General features: G+C 40.5%; 1 protein-coding gene across 4 annotated transcripts in view; it reads right to left on the reverse strand.

Annotated features, from left to right (window-relative positions):
* The window catches only part of DENND1B (DENN domain containing 1B), a 266602-nt gene that overhangs the window by 116487 nt on the left and 131175 nt on the right, over positions 1–18940 (reverse strand). For all 4 annotated transcript variants that reach the window (XM_060091461.1, XM_060091462.1, XM_060091460.1 and 1 more), the window contains one exon: positions 4679–4779. In XM_060091461.1, coding sequence (XP_059947444.1) covers positions 4679–4779 — 101 coding nt within the window. The remainder of the gene's footprint in view (positions 1–4678; positions 4780–18940) is intronic.

Below are 18940 nucleotides of genomic sequence, written 5' to 3' on the forward strand. Positions count from 1 at the left end.
TCAAAGTAACCTTAAACAGTTCCTAATTTATTTAAGGATGGCTAGCCACTAACTTCTATATCCAGAATTCACAAAAAATAAAAACGGTTCAAGTTCTTATTCCAATCCTTATTAGCCTGTTCCTTAAGTCATATTGTACTAGATTCTAATTCCCAGTTGTCTTTGTCCTCTATAGCTTTGTTCCTTCCTATTTTTTTTTTTATTTTTATGCAGTAGACCATCTGGAATTGATCTGATATTCTGGATATTTCATTTGACTGCAAGTTGAGAACTATTTATAGGCCTTGATATCCCTAAGACCTAACAGATTTTCTGCCTTCAAAAGGAAACAGAAGGAATAAATGTGGACTGTTCCACTTTTGCTTAAATAAAAGAAGGCTAGTTGCTTCCCCAGTTCAAGTTCTCATCTTTGGAATTCCTTCTGTGACTCCATAGACGATATAAAATATGTGCCACTAACTACTCTGGGCTCCCATGACTGGGTTCTGGCAGCTTTCACAAAACAGGGTGGGCAACTCCCAAGATCTTAAATATGTCAAGCCTTCTCCACACCCAAAATAGTACAAATTTATTAAAGTTACTGTACAATTTTCCAATTCGCCCCAGGCTAGGTTATCCGACCAACAAGATTCATAATATAGAAAGATTCATAATATCTCAAACCTCAAAGCACGTTTTATTACAATGAGTGTTAATCAAAACACTTAAGACTTCTAAAAATAATTATTACATCCATTTTACATATGTTGAAGGTACACTGAGTGGATCAGATTTCAAAAAATCAGAGCCAAAAGTAATAACTACCAACTGAAGTCCTACGAAATACATCTAAGATAACGCTTTTAAAACTTCATGAAAGCTAGTTATCTCTTGAAACATAAACAATAAATTTACAGAAATTGTTAAACTAGAATAAAAATCCAATAAAGAATTCCTATGCAGAACTTAATAATAAAGTAACCCCAAACTTTTTCATGTGGGATCACTGGGTATCTCTACGTGTTTTTACCTCACTAATTTCTACAAAATCTAAAATATAAACATGTTAGACTGCAAACATTATTAACTAGAGCCTACTTTCCTAAAATAAATTTGATGTTTTTTCAGAATATAGATTTAACTGAATGGTTATTTCATTGTCATGAAAATTGGATGGTATACATCCTAATATTAAGTCAGCCAAGTCTCATGAAAAGTAATTTTGCTACCCTAGCTGAAATCTCCTAATGAGACAGAGTGTTAATAAGTCAGGAAGAGATCCCTGGCAACACAGATGTTTTATCAGCTATGTGCAAAACTATCCTAGATCTTTCTGTCAATGAAGTTATTTTGCAAAGATAAGATACAGAAGGCTGTATTATGACTGCTGCTTCTTTTTGGTAGCAACTAATCTTTGCTGAAAAATAATTAGTATGTAATAACTTTTTCTCTTTTTAGGTTTTCTCATGGAGGCCACCCATGGGGTAGACTGTAACAGCAGTCTATTAACTTAGGGTAGTCTAAACAACATAATTTTCCATTTATGTTTTTAAAACACTATTCTCTTAGGAGCTAAACCTTCTCCTTTCATAGAATGAAGAATCAGATAGCCTAAATAAAAAGGTGACAACCATTCTTGAACAAATAAATGATTATACTTTTACTGGTACTGGAATCATACTACCTCTGAGGTGTTTAAGGGCTCAGAAGGTTAAGTGTGTCTGGCAACATCACTTTAACTTGCTATATTAAAGTACTTTCCCTTTGTTGTGTTGTTTTGTTTTGTTTTGCTTTGTTTTTTCAGTATCAATACCTAACATGAGATCCATCCTCTCAGCAAATTTTTAGGTCTACAATAGAGTACTGGTTAAGTAAAGGCACAATGTTATACAGATCTCTAAAACTTAATCATCTTGAATAACTGAAACTTTATACCTGTTAAATAGAAACTCCCCATTTTCCCCTTATACTGGTAGATTAAGGGGAAAACAAAGATGGCGTCACTTCTTCCCAGTAGCCTTCCCTACCCTAGCAGACAGGTGGGCACTTCTTCCTAGGTGTTCCGCTCAGCATTCTTTTATATGCCTCAGACCTAAACCCTATAGCATCACAGTATTCCTCTGTGCTCCTCATGTGCGCATGTGTACATGTGCACAAACGTGAGAATTTCTTCCTATCTGGGGATCCAAGAGGGCAGAAGCTACGTCTTATTCATTACATTACATACTCGCGGCCTGACAAACACGTGTTTACTAAATGTCTGGTGTACAAATGGAGGAATGAATGAGCCGACAAATTAGCAAGCCTTCGTCAGCCGACCAAGATGCGCTATTCATCCACGGTCACAAGATGGCATCGTGGCCCCCCAAGTCTACGCCACACCAGAGACACACTTCCAGGGGCCAGGAGTGCCTCCGGATTGGGAAAGTCCAATCACCTTGAAGAGTTGGCAGAAGTACACATCTACCCCTATCACATCTTCCTGGTGCTATTTTTGGAGTGGAATATAAAATTTTCTTTACTCAAAAACCATGAGATTGAAGGGACAGTCTCTAATATTTTTCTCCCTTTTGCATAGAGGATCATTTGCAAAGATGTAAAGGGAAGGAAACCACTTTCCCTAGGGAACAGTTTAGTCCATGGAGTTTTCTGACAATGAGAGAGAGCTGGAGTCATAGACGGCTATTTTCGGGAAGGCCCCCTTCCTATGTTAGAAGCTGAGCCTATCACTGTGACCTTAAGGTTCAGGAACTCTCAGATGACTCCTTGTTTGACTATCACCGCTCTACTCTCTGGGCCAGGGAAGTGCCTGGCATGCCAGCTGTTAGAACTTGTCCTAAAGGGGCTCCTTCGGAGGTTAGAAACTAGTAAGACTGAAGTATGAAACAAGCTTCCTTCATCACAGTGGAAGCAGCAGAAAAAAGACTTGATGGCAGGGTTAGAAAGTATCAGGAAGACATATCTGGAAAGAGGTAGCAATAGTTTCTAAATCACAATATTTTAGAAAGTCCTAAGTGTGTAATCAGTACAGAGAGCTGAACTTAGAGGGGTGTTACCTCCTAAGATTTCAGAACAGTTTTTATAGGGAAATTTAAATGGCACTAATATTACATATGATAAAATATAATTCTAAACCTCACAATTAGAAGTGCTGGTTCTTGAACCACTACTTTAATATAGATTTAAAAAAATCATACATCGATATATTTTCAAATACTTTTGCCAACATTATTTAAAATAAGTTTTAATTACTGAATACTGTGTGGAAAGATCTACTAACATGTCGACGTGAAAGAATTGAGGTTCCTGCTTTCAAGGATGCTAATCTATTCTAGGTATACTGGTCAGAGAAGAACACTCTAAAGTGAATACCAAGAAAGCTATTTCTAGATCCAGCTTTACTCTCAGGTTCATGTGTGTGGTGCTTCACACTGTAATTAAACCACACACCTACAGGCTCCTGCCCCACTGTTTCTCCCTCCCAGCACCCAAAGGGCAGAATGGCAGTGGGAGGTCACTGGAAACCTGCTGCCCAGCATTATCAATACTATTACCCTGCTGTGGAAACACACAATTCACTGGTATAATCAATATGTGGCCAAAGATATGTACTCTCATTAAAAATCATTTGTCCTGAAGAGGGCTAGTCTTGAAAACTTCAATGTTATGAACTTAGATCATTTTAACCCTTAAACACCTTAATTGATCTGCTTTTCATGAAACCAGAAAGTAAAATGAATAACTACTTTGATTCTAAAAGAGCTTTGTTTTTTAATAACATTAATTGTGATATAAACGAACACATTACGGTCAAAATCAGTTCAGTGTGTGTGTGTGTGTGTGTGTGTGTGTGTGTGTGTGTGTGTGTGTGTGTGTGTGTGTGTGTACACGTGCACGCACACATGCATGGTTTAGAGTAAAACTGTCACCTGGTTTCTTAAGAACTGAGCTACGCCTGTAGAAGATGATTACCCTACAGCCCCGAGGAAGATCCAAGGCCGCTGTTTGGGAGTCTAATTCTTCCCTAACCTCCAGGAGAAGGGGACAGTTGAAGTCAGACTGGGTGAGATCGCTGGCAGTTGTCTGTGATGCCAAGAAACTTTCCAGAATTGCCCCCGACACTTGTCAACATTGCTTTTCATAGTGGCTCAAGGCTGAGGCTTCGATCACCAGGAACTCAGGGAACCCCTGCATTAGAGGCAACCCCTCTGCTGGTATCTGGTACTGGGTGTGCTACTGAGGGAAGAGGCGCGCGGGAAAGTGTGTCCTGAGGTGCAGGTAACGAGCGTGTGCTCCGACAGAGGCAACCTGGTGTCTGAAAGACTCTGCAGACAAACGCTGGCATCTGGGAGGTGGAGCTCTCAGTGACACTACAACTTCTGTAAAACGCTCCTAACCACCGCGAAGACCGGATCGGCTTCTGTTTATGCGTTTAGTTATCTAGATGATTATAGAGGAAGCTCACAAAATCTAAAGCACTTTATGTTTGCCAAGTATACATTTTTGCTACCTTTGGAGAGAACTACTCTTCCCTTCGTAAAACCACCTTTTAATACTTGTTACTCATCTCCACGTCACGTTTCAGAGACCTCATTCATATATATACACACATGTCCTCCAAGCTTACTTAATCTACACGTGAATCGCTCTGTCTAACCCTAAAACCTGGGCTGCCAGTAGTCCAGCAGAGCCAGCTTACCAGCAATAGTCCAGCAGATGAGGAGGGAGCACTGGGATGTAGATGTGCTGCCAGTACATCGGGTAGAGCAGGGCGACCGATCCATGGAGACAGGCAGTTAACTAGAATTTGTGAAAGGAAAATAGCAGTAAGTAGCCGCTGACCCTCCAAACAGAGAGACATGCTCAAGTTATCAAAGATTGATGATACTCATAAAACAATTTACTTAACGACCTGAATCACATTATCTTGACCAATTCTGCCTGCAAAAAGCCTCATGTTTCAGAAGGCCCTCTGAAAAATACATAAGCAGCAAAGTAGCTTCTTGGGTATCTTATGTAGACGGTTATAACTTCCCAAAAATATAGTGTTTGGGGTCAAAACTTAGAACATATAAAAGGAAAACTGAAAAATTAGGCGAGCATCTTAGAAGGAACCGTAGGAAATTATAGTGTGTGCCGCCCATGTTGCACTCAGTCAGATTAATACACCACGATGCAATATGGGAAGGAGGAGAGGCTGAAAGCTCCTGGGGGATATCATTAGGGCAAATTGCCAAAGAATGAAACATGAGCCAGTCAGGAGAGTCTGGAAGCTGCAGTATCACCAGGGGACTCAACATTCGACAGTTGGAGCTTCAGCAACGTGTGAACCGCGGGTGACGGTATCAGGAGACTCTGCTCACTGACACGGAGAATGTCACTATTGACCAGCGAGCTGCCCAAGCTTGACAGCTGTACCACAGGAAGCCAAGGATATCATAATTTCATAGTTAAACTGTTCATTTCAGATTAACATCGTGTTTCCTAGCTTTATATCAAAACAGCTGCAAATACACTGATGCTATTTTAAAGGTAATTGCCATTTTAATTGTTTTGTTTTGGCAAGCGGTTAATTAAATATTTTTTAATGCTTAACAAAGGGATATCGTTTTTTTTTTCCTCCCTCCTACTGACCCTCATCAGAATTCTTTCTCTGACATCGTTTGCATTTTAAATTATATTTCTGTACGTGTTGAGTCATTTCTTTAGCGTTTGAAGCAATAATTAAATCAGCATTCTTCATTTTAAAGTTTTGCTATAGTCTGCATTTTCAAGACATTTACTGAATAAGTCATTTTATTTAACTTGAAAATCAGAATTTAAAAACAAAACCATCTGAAAATGCACCACAAAACTTCTATAAACCATTATTTCTATTTTATTATACAAAGAAGTTAAAATTTATACACAGTAATCAAATTAATTCAAAAGGATAAATGTAAACAAAGTAATTCAATCTTAACAGCAACATTTGTCTATATTTAAGTGCAAAATAGTTCCACTAAATTTTTTAAAAGTCGGTTAAAATAATCTAATCTGAACCAAAAACATAAACATTTTGATTAAAAGTATTTTCATCTTCGTCATATGTATTATATTTTTTTCCAGTTAAGATTTTTAATTAATTTTATATGGCAAAAAATTTATTTGTTCCATTTAGAATGCTATCATGAAAGGGTTTTATTACTTTGCACTTAGAAGTTTTAACAGTTTATCTACACTATTCCTTCAATAAATATTATTTTTAAAATTCCTTAATTAGAGCATATAGTATACCACTAGGAGGCATTCAGATACTTCTATGTAACAATTACGGACTAGATTTATTTCTCTTACATATTTGAACTAGAGGGAAATGAAAATGGGGTTGATCTCAGTTGTGTCAATTCTTAGAGAGCTTGCATGTGCTCCCTGGTTGTAAATGAGGTAACTTTAAATGTTCCAGTGTAACTTGATGGGCTAAAAGCACTTACGTAGCTGTGAAAGGCAGTTGATTTACTCAATTTCTCCATCTGCAGATAGATGGCTTTTAAAAGAGCTCATTTAAAACCGTTTTAAAAACGAAAGTATTCTTTTTTATTGTTGAGAAAATAATTAACAGTGTAACAAGAGGGAAAAAATGCATTCTCAAAATGAGGAATTATAATAATAGTAACTTATTTTACTAGGCACACCCAGAGTCCAAAGCACTCTATTAAATGCTATAGCTGCTCCCCTATGCCCTTAATGGTTATCCTTAAGTGAAGTTATGAATTTCTCGCTAATAAGGCACAATATCATCTGATGAAGTGGACTGGTTTCTTAGAGGATGATTTCTGCAACCAGAAGCAAAGTCACAAACTTTCTGCAAAGGCCAGCATTCAGCAGAGGGTCATGCCAGCTAATCAAGATCTACCAGGAAAGAAGGAAGCTCTACAGGATTTGTTAGCTTCTTAGATGCAGGGGATCAGTGACAGGGAGAGGTAAAAATACTACCCATCCCACATCCCCGCCCCGCCCCAAACCTCAGTTTCTGGCCTAAGCGACCAGGACGAATTATTTAAAGAAATATAACAAAAGTGTCAGGTTCAGGTGGGACTGTAAGGAATGTGCTCTCACAAATATTGATTCTGTTAACTATGAGACATCCAAGTGGAGATTTCCAAAGAGGGCAGAAACCTTCCAAAGAAGATCTCCCTTGCCCACCCAGCATCATGTAATAACTATGTGACTTAAAAAATAGAGAAGATGGGCTTTCCTGGTGGCACAGTGGTTCAGAGTCCGCCTGTGGATGCAGGGGACACGGGTTCGTGCCCCGGTCCGGGAAGATCCCACATGCCGCGGAGTGGCTGGGCCCGTGAGCCATGGCCGCTGAGCCTGGGCGTCCGGAGCCTGTGCTCCGCCACGGGAGAGGCCCGCGTACCGCAAGGAAAAAAAAAAAGAAAGAAAATAGAGAAGATGCTATTACAGCATATACTTTGTAGAGGAGATAGTAAAGCTGACATAAGTAAAAAAAAATACAATTAAGAAAAAATAAATTTACTAGGAAATTAAAAAACAGTTATACGCAAGTTGTATAAGGTAAGAACAAGGAAGTACATCGTGGACAAAAGTTAGGGACTGGCCACCAAGAGGCTGTACCACTCTGGCACACCTACAAATATAACCAGATCCCAGTTTCCTAATCTGTAAAATAAGAAATATATGCTAGATGACCTCTAAACCCCGTCTCTGAGAGATCTAACATTCTCTACTCTTAGATCAGATCAATTCTAACATTTTGTATTTTTAGTAATAGTTAAGAATTGTTTTTTCCATACGGGTGGTTAACAGAACATTTTAACTAGACTATAATTCAGATCCACCTTCGAAATCTATCTAAACATAATCTCTAAAAGCTTTAAAGCACATTAGGTAACTGTGAAATTGGAGACATTATAATAATTTACTTGCTTAATTCAAGAGTTTTTGAGTACCTGCCATGTGCCATCGTAAATCTGTACTAAGCAACAGGGACACAGAACAGAACAAGTTACATTATCAGTGGGGAAAGCAAACAATAAACAAGTGAAACAATCATATTATGTCGGAGGTAAATTCTGTGAAGAAACCTGAAGCACGGTAAGAGCAGAAGGGCTATTCTAGACAGGAGCACAGGGACAAACTCCGACGTGGCCACATGTGCACTGAGACCTGGCTGAAATATGGGAGCCACGTGTGGTGCACCTGGGGAGAAGGGCATTCAGGAGCCCTGAGGTGGGAGCAGGCTTGGCACCTTCTTGGAGTAGCAGGGGGTCGGCTGATTAGATTAAACGCGAGAACAGCAGGAGTTGAGGTCAGAGAGGAAGCAAGGTCGGAACTGAAGAGCCTCCTGGGACACAGCAAAGACACCAGATTTCATTCTGGATAAGATGTGTCCGCACCTCTGAACACAGTGCTGTCACTACAAATCATTTACCTAGAACATTTCCAGAACTTTGCAAATTAAGGAAAATAAACAACATACTTTAGAAGTTTGCTTTGCAGAATAAAGTTCTATAAAGAAATGAGATCAAATGGAGTACAGTCTATAAAAATACTGAATCGCTATGCTGCACACCTGAAACTAGGATAATATTATAAATCAACTACATGTCAATTAAAAAAAAAAAAGAAATGAGATCAATTTATAAGCCAAGTAAGAAGGAAAATCTTCTTACTTTTAGGTTATTTATGAAATATTGAATCTTTAAGCTTAAAGGGAAATGCTAATCGTATTTCTTTGGATCAGAATTACCCAAAATTCTATGATAGGTTCATGATAGGGCTAGAACCCCACAGCGCTCTTCTGACACTCTGTCAGCTGTTTCTCTAACACCACGTAAGTTATTCTTCATGAAAGCAGGGAGGGGAGAGAAGAAGATTCAGTGTTTGGGTTAGAACGTGTTCCTGGCATAACATCCTTGAAACTCAAGGACTTATACATTGCTATCATTGAATAAAAATGAAGTGTACTCAATAGAGCAAAAAATGTACCAAATAAAGGTTAAAGAAAAAAATATCTTCGTTAAATGGCATAGGAATATTTAAATGCACATAGAATTTCACAAAGCACACTCAATATGTTGAACTGATTCAGACCCAAAGTGTTGACTAACAAAAAATAAAATCACTGGGATATTTATTTCCCATACAGTAAACTGTAAAACAAGTACATAGGAAAACCATGTGAAAGAGACAAGAACTGGGGCCTGTGAAATCAGAGGGAGAAACCTGACAACAAAGGTTGGCAACAGCGAGCTTAGTGGTGGAACAAAGGCATCTGGAGCCTCCCGTTCTGGCCACAGGTCTAAGGCGGATGCTCTGACAAGAGTAACGAGAGCAAACGTTTATATGATGCCAGCTCTGTGCCAGGCACTATTCTCAGCACTTGACATACTCAGATTTAATGCTACAACCACCTTATGAAACAGGCAGTATTATCACTACTCCCATTTTACAGATCAGGACACTGTGGCAAAGTCACACCAATTGCCTGAGATCACACAACGAGCAAGTGGCAAATCCAGGAGACCAATGCCAGCAGGCTCCAGAGTACAATAACCATTATATTAACCTGCCTTTTGATATACAAAGATTCAAAATTCCCATTCATTATAAGGCTTTGAATAATATATACTGGCTGAAAATATTTTATCCTAATTATATAGTGGAGAATGAGTCTCTGACTGAACAGACAAGAACAGTTGACCTTTAAGTGAAAAATTCAGGGTCTAGGATAGAGATGCAGTTTACAAAACTTTCCCAGGCATCACAGTCTGCACCTTTAGCAGGAAACCAGGAGAGCAGATTCTCCGAAAAATGTTACAAAGATAAGATACTTAATAAAAATTCTATGAGTTATCATCTCGATCTGCATCTGCAAGTATATTTAGTTGGAAGCCAAACCCAAGTTCTTTCCCTTTGTGATATGAAATCTCACTTATACCTTGTTCTTAAACTACATATTTACTGAGGAGATCAGCCTACTAATACAACTAAGCAATGTTTTAAGCAGTTCAGTAGACATCTATTTTGAGAAGAAAAAAACCACATTATCAGATTTCCAAGGAGGCGACAGGAAAGCGATCTATCGAGTGTGATGACCACAACGGAAAACAGCACGATTCTTAATTCACACGCTTTACAAGTAAAGATCTCATCCTGACGCACCACCACGCCTGTTGTTCTAGTCTCTGTGTATCTCTTAGCCAGATTCTGCCTCATTTTAATGCAGGAGTCCCACTGCCTTCAACTAAAGTTCTATATGAATTACTGAGGGGCAGATTTATGTCCCCTAAGAATGTATTTATGCACAAAATCCAAGAAATATTGATTAGAGACTTCATTTGATTTTTAACTGAATCCATGTTTACTTCAGAAATGTAAGCGCTATAAATACCTAAAGGTACACAGAATAAACTGCTGCAGACATGAACGTGATAAATTTCCTTGTGGAATGAAAAAAATTTCAGTGGAAAGCATAAAAAAACTATCTGTTTAAACACATTTAATTTACATTCACGTTTAAAAGCTGAGGACAAAAAAGGTAGCAGCACAGTATTTGAAAACTACAAAGATATTCTTACTTGAGCAAAATTCTGACACTCAAATTAAGTGATAGTGATAGTTGTAAAGAAATGTTTAGAAAAATAGCAATTTTATATCATGAAAAAAGACAGAATTTGGCTGTGCATTTTTTTCAATACTTTTTTATACTAAAATATCATCTTACATTTCATTCTCTTTCTCCATCCCTTTAGGATGGTAAATTCTGCTGCTTCATTACTAAACTTCATCCTGACCTCTCTGCATCATATCCAAGGCCCTTGGAAAGCTCTGCTCATCTCACGGTTGGTCACTGGTTAATTAGCTCTTCCAAGCCAAACAATTCTAATATTTTCTTGCTTGCTTGCTTATTTCTTCCATGTACTCATTCTTTTTTTTTTTCTTTTTTTTTTTTGGCGGTACGTGGGCCTCTCACTGTTGTGGCCTCTCCCGTTGCAGAGAACAGGCTCCGGACACGCACGCTCAGTGGCCATGGCTTACAGGCCCAGCCGCTCCGCGGCATGTGGGATCTTCCCGGACCGGGTCACGAACCCGTGTCCCCTGCATCAGCAGGCGGACTCTCAACCACTGCGCCACCAGGGAAGCCCCATGTACTCATTCTTTCATTCATCTGACACATGGGGAAACCGAGGCAAAGTTAAACCAACTGCCCAAGATCACACAACTAGATGTGGGACACCAAACATGTGTCAGGCATTGCTGCTGGTGCTGGGCACAGAATAATGAGCTGAGGAGACAAAGCCTCTGCCCTCAAGGAGCTTTCACTCTAGTGAGCCTCAACACGTACCATGCCTGTCATACTGACCCCACCTCAATTCTGAATTTCTGTAGCTGTCACACTGCACATAAATGTCAACGTCTTCAAACACTCCCCCCCCCCCCGCACATGACTTTCCCCATCACTAAACTGACTGCTCTCTAGTTCACATCTTCAAGCCAATTCTGTAGCAGTTTAGCTTTTCCTGGAGAAGGCCCATCTACCTTTCCACAACTTTCAGGAGTCTGACACTATAACACAGCTCCAATGTATCTATCTCCTCTCCACACAAACTTCTAGACCCTGGATTCTAGAGGAGTATAAGTTAGGCTGTTCGTGTGAATTATATAAAAACCATGTATTTTAAAATAAGGCATTTATTTAAGAAATAAACAATACCGTTAAAGAATCACTAAGTTTAACAATTAGGAAGAACCTTAGAAATCATTCTTGTTCAATTCTTTCATTTTTTTATATAATAAACTTCAGGATAAAAGGAAAAAGTGGCTTATATGAAGTCATCCAATTTTTTAGTTGAGTAGTCAGGAACTGAAAAACAAATCTCTAATTTTAGAAGGTATTATTGATATAATCACACTACTACCATATTTGGGGACATATTCCAAATAACCAATAAATAAAATCTAATTGACTGAACCTACTTTTTTAACTAGTAGGCATCTCTGAAAATCATAACTTAAAATATCTCTCACCAGGAACAAAACTAATGGCAAACCACCAGCAACTGAAAGACAGACAACCACAAGCAGCCCCAAAGGACTTCTGAATCCTTACAAGTGAAGTGACTATTTGTAAATTACAGATATTTAAATGAGAATGAGTAATTGTACATATATATTATATGCTGTATCACTAAAACTGTATATGATATTCCCATATATACTTAATGTACACATATGTATATTTAGCAGGCATATCAAACACTTGTAAATATATACATCTATACATAAACACACACACACACTTTACAGAGTTACAATTTAGTAGTAGCAAATGACATCAGGCTCTGGCCCCATTATATATCAGACACTAAGGAAATAGCTGATGAATATTTGTCCTTTGCGTGTCATTGTAAACTCCTCCCTCTTATTTACCTATTTTCAAGCAGACTCTACATCCAACAGACATTTCCTTATTAGCCACGTTTCTAACACCCAACTCCATCTACCTTTCATGGTCACTGTTAGTTCAGGAGCTGGTCATCTCTTTTTCTACTTACTGCGACTGCCTTTTAACGCGACACCTGTCAGTCAGAGTTTCCCTACTCTATTTTTTCTAATGCCACCAGCTTCTCTTCCCCGAAACAAAACTGGTCACAGCATGTCCCTCATTTGCCTCCCCACAATCTGTTGGATAAAATCCAAACCCCTTCATTTAGCAAACATGGTTCTTCACAATCTGGCCACTGCTATCTCTCCAACTAGATCTTGTAGCATGACTTCTCTCTGTCACTGTCTTTGCGCACACATACACACACACAAGTATATATTTCCTAGACAGAACACAAATTCCTTCCAAGAACCAGGCATAATATTGAGGTCAATTCGTTAATCTACCACCTTCCCTCCTATATTTCCCACATCACAGTTCTCGTCACACTGACTGGCCTTGATTGACACTATATAATTTATTATTTATTACGATTCTAGAGAATCATAAGTTAATAACTTTGAAACTCCCACTACCTGGCAAATAATAATATTTATCGATACCAAATGAATACATACCCTTACACTCTGTGTTTGGAAAACTCTACCAATGTCAAATATCTCCTTCAACATAAAGATTTATGTTTTTCTTCTCAGGTGGTTAGCGAGCTTTTACTCTTTCCAGTACACCATTTTATCATAGTAAATCACAACAAAATATGAGATTCATGGAAGCTGTGCCTTCCACTTATGGCCCTCAGATCCAGGTTCACTCTCTGCTCCACATCTGTGATAATGGATCTGTGCACTTGAAGTATTTACCAGACAGAGGACACAGCGAGCTCTGCCCGCAGAGGACACAGGAGACGCGCTGCAGGAGGACGGGACTGCGGCTTCCTGGTTGTGCTCCTGGGCAGCCTCCTGCAGGGCCTGGGCGTCTCCGGGGCCTGGCTCTCATAGGACACAGGTCAGTGGTACCCAGCAGTAATACCTGGCACCCTCTTCAGGTGGTTCTGTAGCAGAACGTGTCTAGGGAGACGTCTCCCATGGCCATCAGGTAAACTACCTGGTGGCAGGTTACTTACATTGAACCTCTTCCATCAAGAAGGAGGCTTGATTAGGTTCGCCCTCGCTGGAATAAATATTCTGGGTAAGGACTCGTCTTCTCTGCCATAATCCTTCTGCCAGCACCACCACCATCAGACTCACAGAGAGACATACCTGTCAGCACGGCACTCCGTAGAGCACTGAATCTCATCAAGGTATTCATGTAACAGCAAAGTAGAGCAAGAGGCTCATGTCCATGAACTCCACTACTCTGGCCTACACTTATAACCTAGAAGCTGCTGGCCTAATCACAAGGTGGAATGGCTCACAGAAGACTCAGTTATGACGCCCGTTGGGAAAGACCACCCTTAAAGGGTGGGGCTCTGTTTAACATGATGCAGGACACGCTTTGAATCAGAAACCGTTTTGCAGTGCTGTTTCTCCCAAAGCCAGAATCCATGGGACCGGGAGCCAAGGGGTAGGAGTGGGGTTGGCCCTCTCATCATCACTCTTAACAGCCCACTTGCAGAAATTCCAATTCCTGCCCCAGCCATGCAGGGCGCTTTTGGTTTGGGGATCTGACCTCCCAACAGTGGAATGCTTCCACTTGAACCAGAAGATGTGACTGCCACCTGGCCTTCTGGGTTCCTTAATGCCACTGAATCAACAGGCTAAAAATCGGGGTTAATCTACTGGCTGGAATGATTGATCTCAATAACCAGAAGTAAGTCGGGTTGTTTTTACACAACAGAGGCAGGGAGGACTATGTCTGGAACCACGGAATTCGCTGGGATGCATCTTGGTACTTCCATGCCTGGTAGTAAATGTTAATGGCAAACTACGACAATCAAAAAAAAAAAAAAAAAAAAACCAGAACTATTGAGGATCCAGACCTTTTGGAAATGAAAGTTTGTATCATTAAACCAGGTAAAAAAAATCCAACCAGCTGAGGCTCCAGCTGAGGTGAGGGGACTATGGAACAGGTAATGAAAGAAGGAAGTCAGAAATATCAATTATGGTCTCATGAGCAGTTACATAAACAAGGGCTGTAGTAGCTTTCCATATTTTTAACTTTCCTTTCATATGTTTATTTTTATCTGCTACCCACTTTTTCTTCTATGTCTCATCTTTCTCTTACATATATGTTGTTAGTAGTTAACAGAAAATTAAATGTGATTGTAATTGAAGAGATGGACACAGTGACTCTTGGTACTGTGTTGCTTCCCATTTGGGGGAAAGGGTGAAAATGTCTGTACTTGGAAAAGGACAGCTACATCTTATTAGGTAGACACAGAGCTTTGTTTTGCTGTTGTTCAGGAAGTGCACATGATTTAGAGGGTGTCATGGAGGATGAGCATCCAAAGGGGTGGACCGTACCAGTTACCGGTTTATTGCCTCTCACCCTCAAGTCTACCCCTCTTCGTCAGATCTGAGAAAATAAACCTGTGCCCTTTAGATATCTTTTCCTTTTAGCAGCCGGCACGATGCTAAGCTCTGTCCGGAGAGGACAATGGAGCGACATTTCGGGAAGACAGGGTTTGACGTCCTGGCCCCGGTGTACTCACCAGGCGGTCCCCCTTGGAGCTCGCCAAGCATGGGTGGGTGGCTGCCAGGCTGCCATGTGACAGCGGCTCAGCCCTGCAGGCCGCAGGGGCCTGGGGCCCCCGGCTCGCCTCGGCAGCTCTGGGCAGGGTGCCTGTGGCCCCCGCAGGGCGTGGCACAGAGGCTTCTCCTGCACCTGGTGGGTGAGAGCACCACTGTCAGCAGCACCCAGCGGCCGGAAGCCTCCCTTGGTGCCACCCTCCCCTCAGCTGGCTTCCGGGGGGGCGGGGGGCCTCCGGCGAGACAGCCCAGAGAAGCGGCCTCTCCCACTGACTCCAGAGCAGTGTGCTCTCTGGGCACAGATCTCCAGTTCCCCTCAGATTCGTAGCTGCTTTATACCTACTGTGCCAGGTTCTTCACGGCTCCTGGCACTTCCCGCAGCCCCTCCCTGTTACCCCGATCCCACATGACAGTCTTAAATTCTTTATATTCAACTTGCATCGTTCAGATGACTGTAGTTTCTCTCTCCTGACTGGACCCAGGCTGATACAGAGGCCGTGACCTCGTTACCTTGCCTGTGTATGTAGAACACTGTCTGGCATGAGTTAGGTGAGCCATAGATGAGGAGTGATTCAATGAATGAACAAAGAAACCACTTGCCATGGGAAGAAAGGAGTATGTTTTCTCCTTAGGACTACGCGAAGGCCAAAAGATAGCAAACCAAGTTCCTGTACAGATTGGACAAGAGTCAATATAGCAAGAGAAATTCATGAAGCTGAAAGAGTTTAAGATGTACTGATAACATTTCCTCCAAGGAATTACAATTTTGGCATAGACATTTTTAAAAATTAAAAATTTCTAGTAGAAAACAGCTGAACACAAATCTTTTTTTTAAAGACAAAGGCCTATATGGAAATTATCCTCTAATTTATAAACTTCAGAATTTACAAAGAAACCTTTACTATTGTCATAATTATTATTTATTTAAAGAGACTAGTGTCAAAAAAGGCAATCAAAGAAACACATTTTTACTTGTTAAAGAGACATGTTTCTACCCTGGCATTTGCAGCATCAGATGAACACTTCATATTTCATACTATAATTAGTGAAAATTTTATTATATTTTAAAAAGTTTTCTGATATCCACAGTTCAGAAGATTAAGTTTACTGCACCCACATACACACGCATATACCGATCATGGTTCTAACCTTTACTGTGCTCGTTTCTATGAAAAACAGCTCTTATCATCTCAAGAGTTAGAAGATACAAATACCTGCAGTTTTTCCCGTCTTAGAAGTTTCCTCCACACAAATCGTCCCACAAAGTGTCACATGACCAACCTCAATAGTCCCATTTCCACGCTCCGGCCACATCCACTTAGCAGTGAATGAAAATGCAATGTTCTGAAGAGCAGTATCCAAGTCAAATAACACAACGGTAAGCAGAGTCATTGGCTGCAGTTTCGGCTGACATAACTGGTTGTTATGGGCTTTGGGAAGAATTAAAAATCCAAAAATTGTTCCTGGATTCTCTCTCCCTGAGAGATCTTGATAATAATTTTTAACTGCACCACACTGCTGCAGCTTTAAAATCATGAGGGGGAAAAATACACTTCAATAATCTGAAGCAGGGAGTAGATCTGGGTAATCTTTGTTCTCGCACCAACTGTTCAGTTCTTAATCTCCAGAAAGGTTCTCTGTGCTGCCAGTTTCAGATTAAATGCTGGTAGGTGGCAGTACTAAGAGGTAAGTCAAGAATACGTAAAATCCAGATGGAGAGGTTAACATCCTGCGGACTCCCCTCCAATCTAACTCAACCTAGAACATCTACATGTTAATAGCTGATTTTCCGCGGATCACAAGATTTCTTTTTGCATAGGCCCTTGATGGTATTAATGAGAGAAGGGGAGGAAAGCATATGCTTAAATGCCTGGGGGCAACTATAACAAAGGAAGAGACGACAGTGTATCAGCACAATTCCTGCACTCACAGCACACTGCTTGTTCAGAATAGCCCAGACAGGACACGGACTACACAATCACATCTCTGTAACTCATGTGCTTACAGACTCCAAGAGGGTGATATCTACCAACTAAATATTGGTGAAAATGGGAGCTAACACTCAGACATCTGCTCTAAAGAGAGCATCTCTTGTACCTGCTTCCACAGGCCACAAAGATACACTCTAGTTAACACATCACTGACAGGATGACGAGAGCTCCTGTCAGACGCTGGCCAGCTCAGTGTTGGAAACAAAACGCGCGGCCCCAGCTGACTAGCTAGAGAACGTCTGGGGGACAATTACAGACCACCTGACGAGGCTTCGTGCCTGACTGACTTGAGAGCCGATGACACGGCTGTAAACAGCAATCCTTCCCTACCTCTGGTCACAAAACAGCAAAACGTCAACTGATACACCCTTGTAATATCATGATTTATTCCTTTGCTTTGAATACGTGAGACTCTGGGCCGATGTCCTGCTAGTCTGCTATTCACTTGGGGCTTAAACCTCTAGGACCTGCCTACGGCATGTACAGAATCCACGTTCTTGTTCAGGATTACCAGGAACCCTTCCGTGGGTACCGGATAATGTACACATCAGTAGGATAAACACAAAACCGATGACATTCCAATTCATTCAACACAAAACACAGGAAAATATAATAGTGAGTCCTAACAAAATACAGTTTACTATAAGGAGGAAAAACCCACGAACATTTTTAAAATGTAACAATACTTTTGCTAACATAGCTCAAAACTTTTTTATTTTAAAGTTGATCACTATAAAGATAATTACAAATTATAATTTTAACTACATACAATACCTGAGGAAGGAGCACTTAGGTAGCTCATTATCTGTCAGGGTATCACCAGTAAAACCCCCGGCTAGCTATAAAGTTGACAGATATGATTCTAATAAAATTAGGACCATATCAAAGTATAAATCCAAAGTTCCCAAAACTATAACAAAATTATAAATGCGAGGAACTTATACATGCTCTTCCAATAATTAAAAATTTGGCCATAGATTAAAAAGTGAAAACCGGGTAAAACACAATTTCTTGCATTAATTTTAAGTACATTATAGTCTTTGTGGTATATAAAATCCTATAAGGATGTAAAAAGCTTCACTGGCAGTAGTCTTAACCTCAATTCATTGATACGTTAACTATTCCTTCCTTGGTCGTTTCAGAGGTTCCACTAAACGCTTTCTAAAAAATATTTACTTCTAATTTATGTTATGGTACTAGTCTTTGACCTTGAACATTACTGTGCATGGAATTTACAGCATGCATGTGTGTATATAAATGAATTTTTCAAGCTAGATTCAAGTGAAGCAGCTTCCCCTACAGAAGGAGGGTGAGGAGATCAGGAGAGCAAACGTGAATTATGTTTCTTTTATCAGTCCTACTGCCCCAGATAGTGAACCAAAACAAAGCTGTTAACTGAGAGGTGACATCACCACCAAGTTTTCAGGAACTTTCATAAACAACTGCTATTACGTTGACCTCAAATATAAGAAACAACTCCCTGGGGGCTTCCCTGGTGGCGGTGGTTGAGAGTCCACCTGCCGATGCAGGGGACACGGGTTCGTGCAAAAAAAAAAAGAAACAACTCCCTAATACCAAGCCTTTATTAAAATCATTCATTCATTCATACATTCATTCATTTATTTTTGCGGTACACGGGCCTCTCACTGCTGTGGCCTTTCCCGTTGCGGAGCACAGGCTCCAGACGCGCAGGCTCAGCGGCCATGGTTCACAGGCCCAGCCACTCCGCGGCATGTGGGATCTTCCTGGACCAGGGCACGAACCCGTGTCCCCTGCATCGGCAGGCAGACTCCCAACCACTGTGCCACCAGGGAAGCCCAAAATCATTT

Source organism: Mesoplodon densirostris, chromosome 2, assembly GCF_025265405.1.
Source record: "Mesoplodon densirostris isolate mMesDen1 chromosome 2, mMesDen1 primary haplotype, whole genome shotgun sequence".
Taxonomy (NCBI): domain Eukaryota; kingdom Metazoa; phylum Chordata; class Mammalia; order Artiodactyla; family Ziphiidae; genus Mesoplodon; species Mesoplodon densirostris.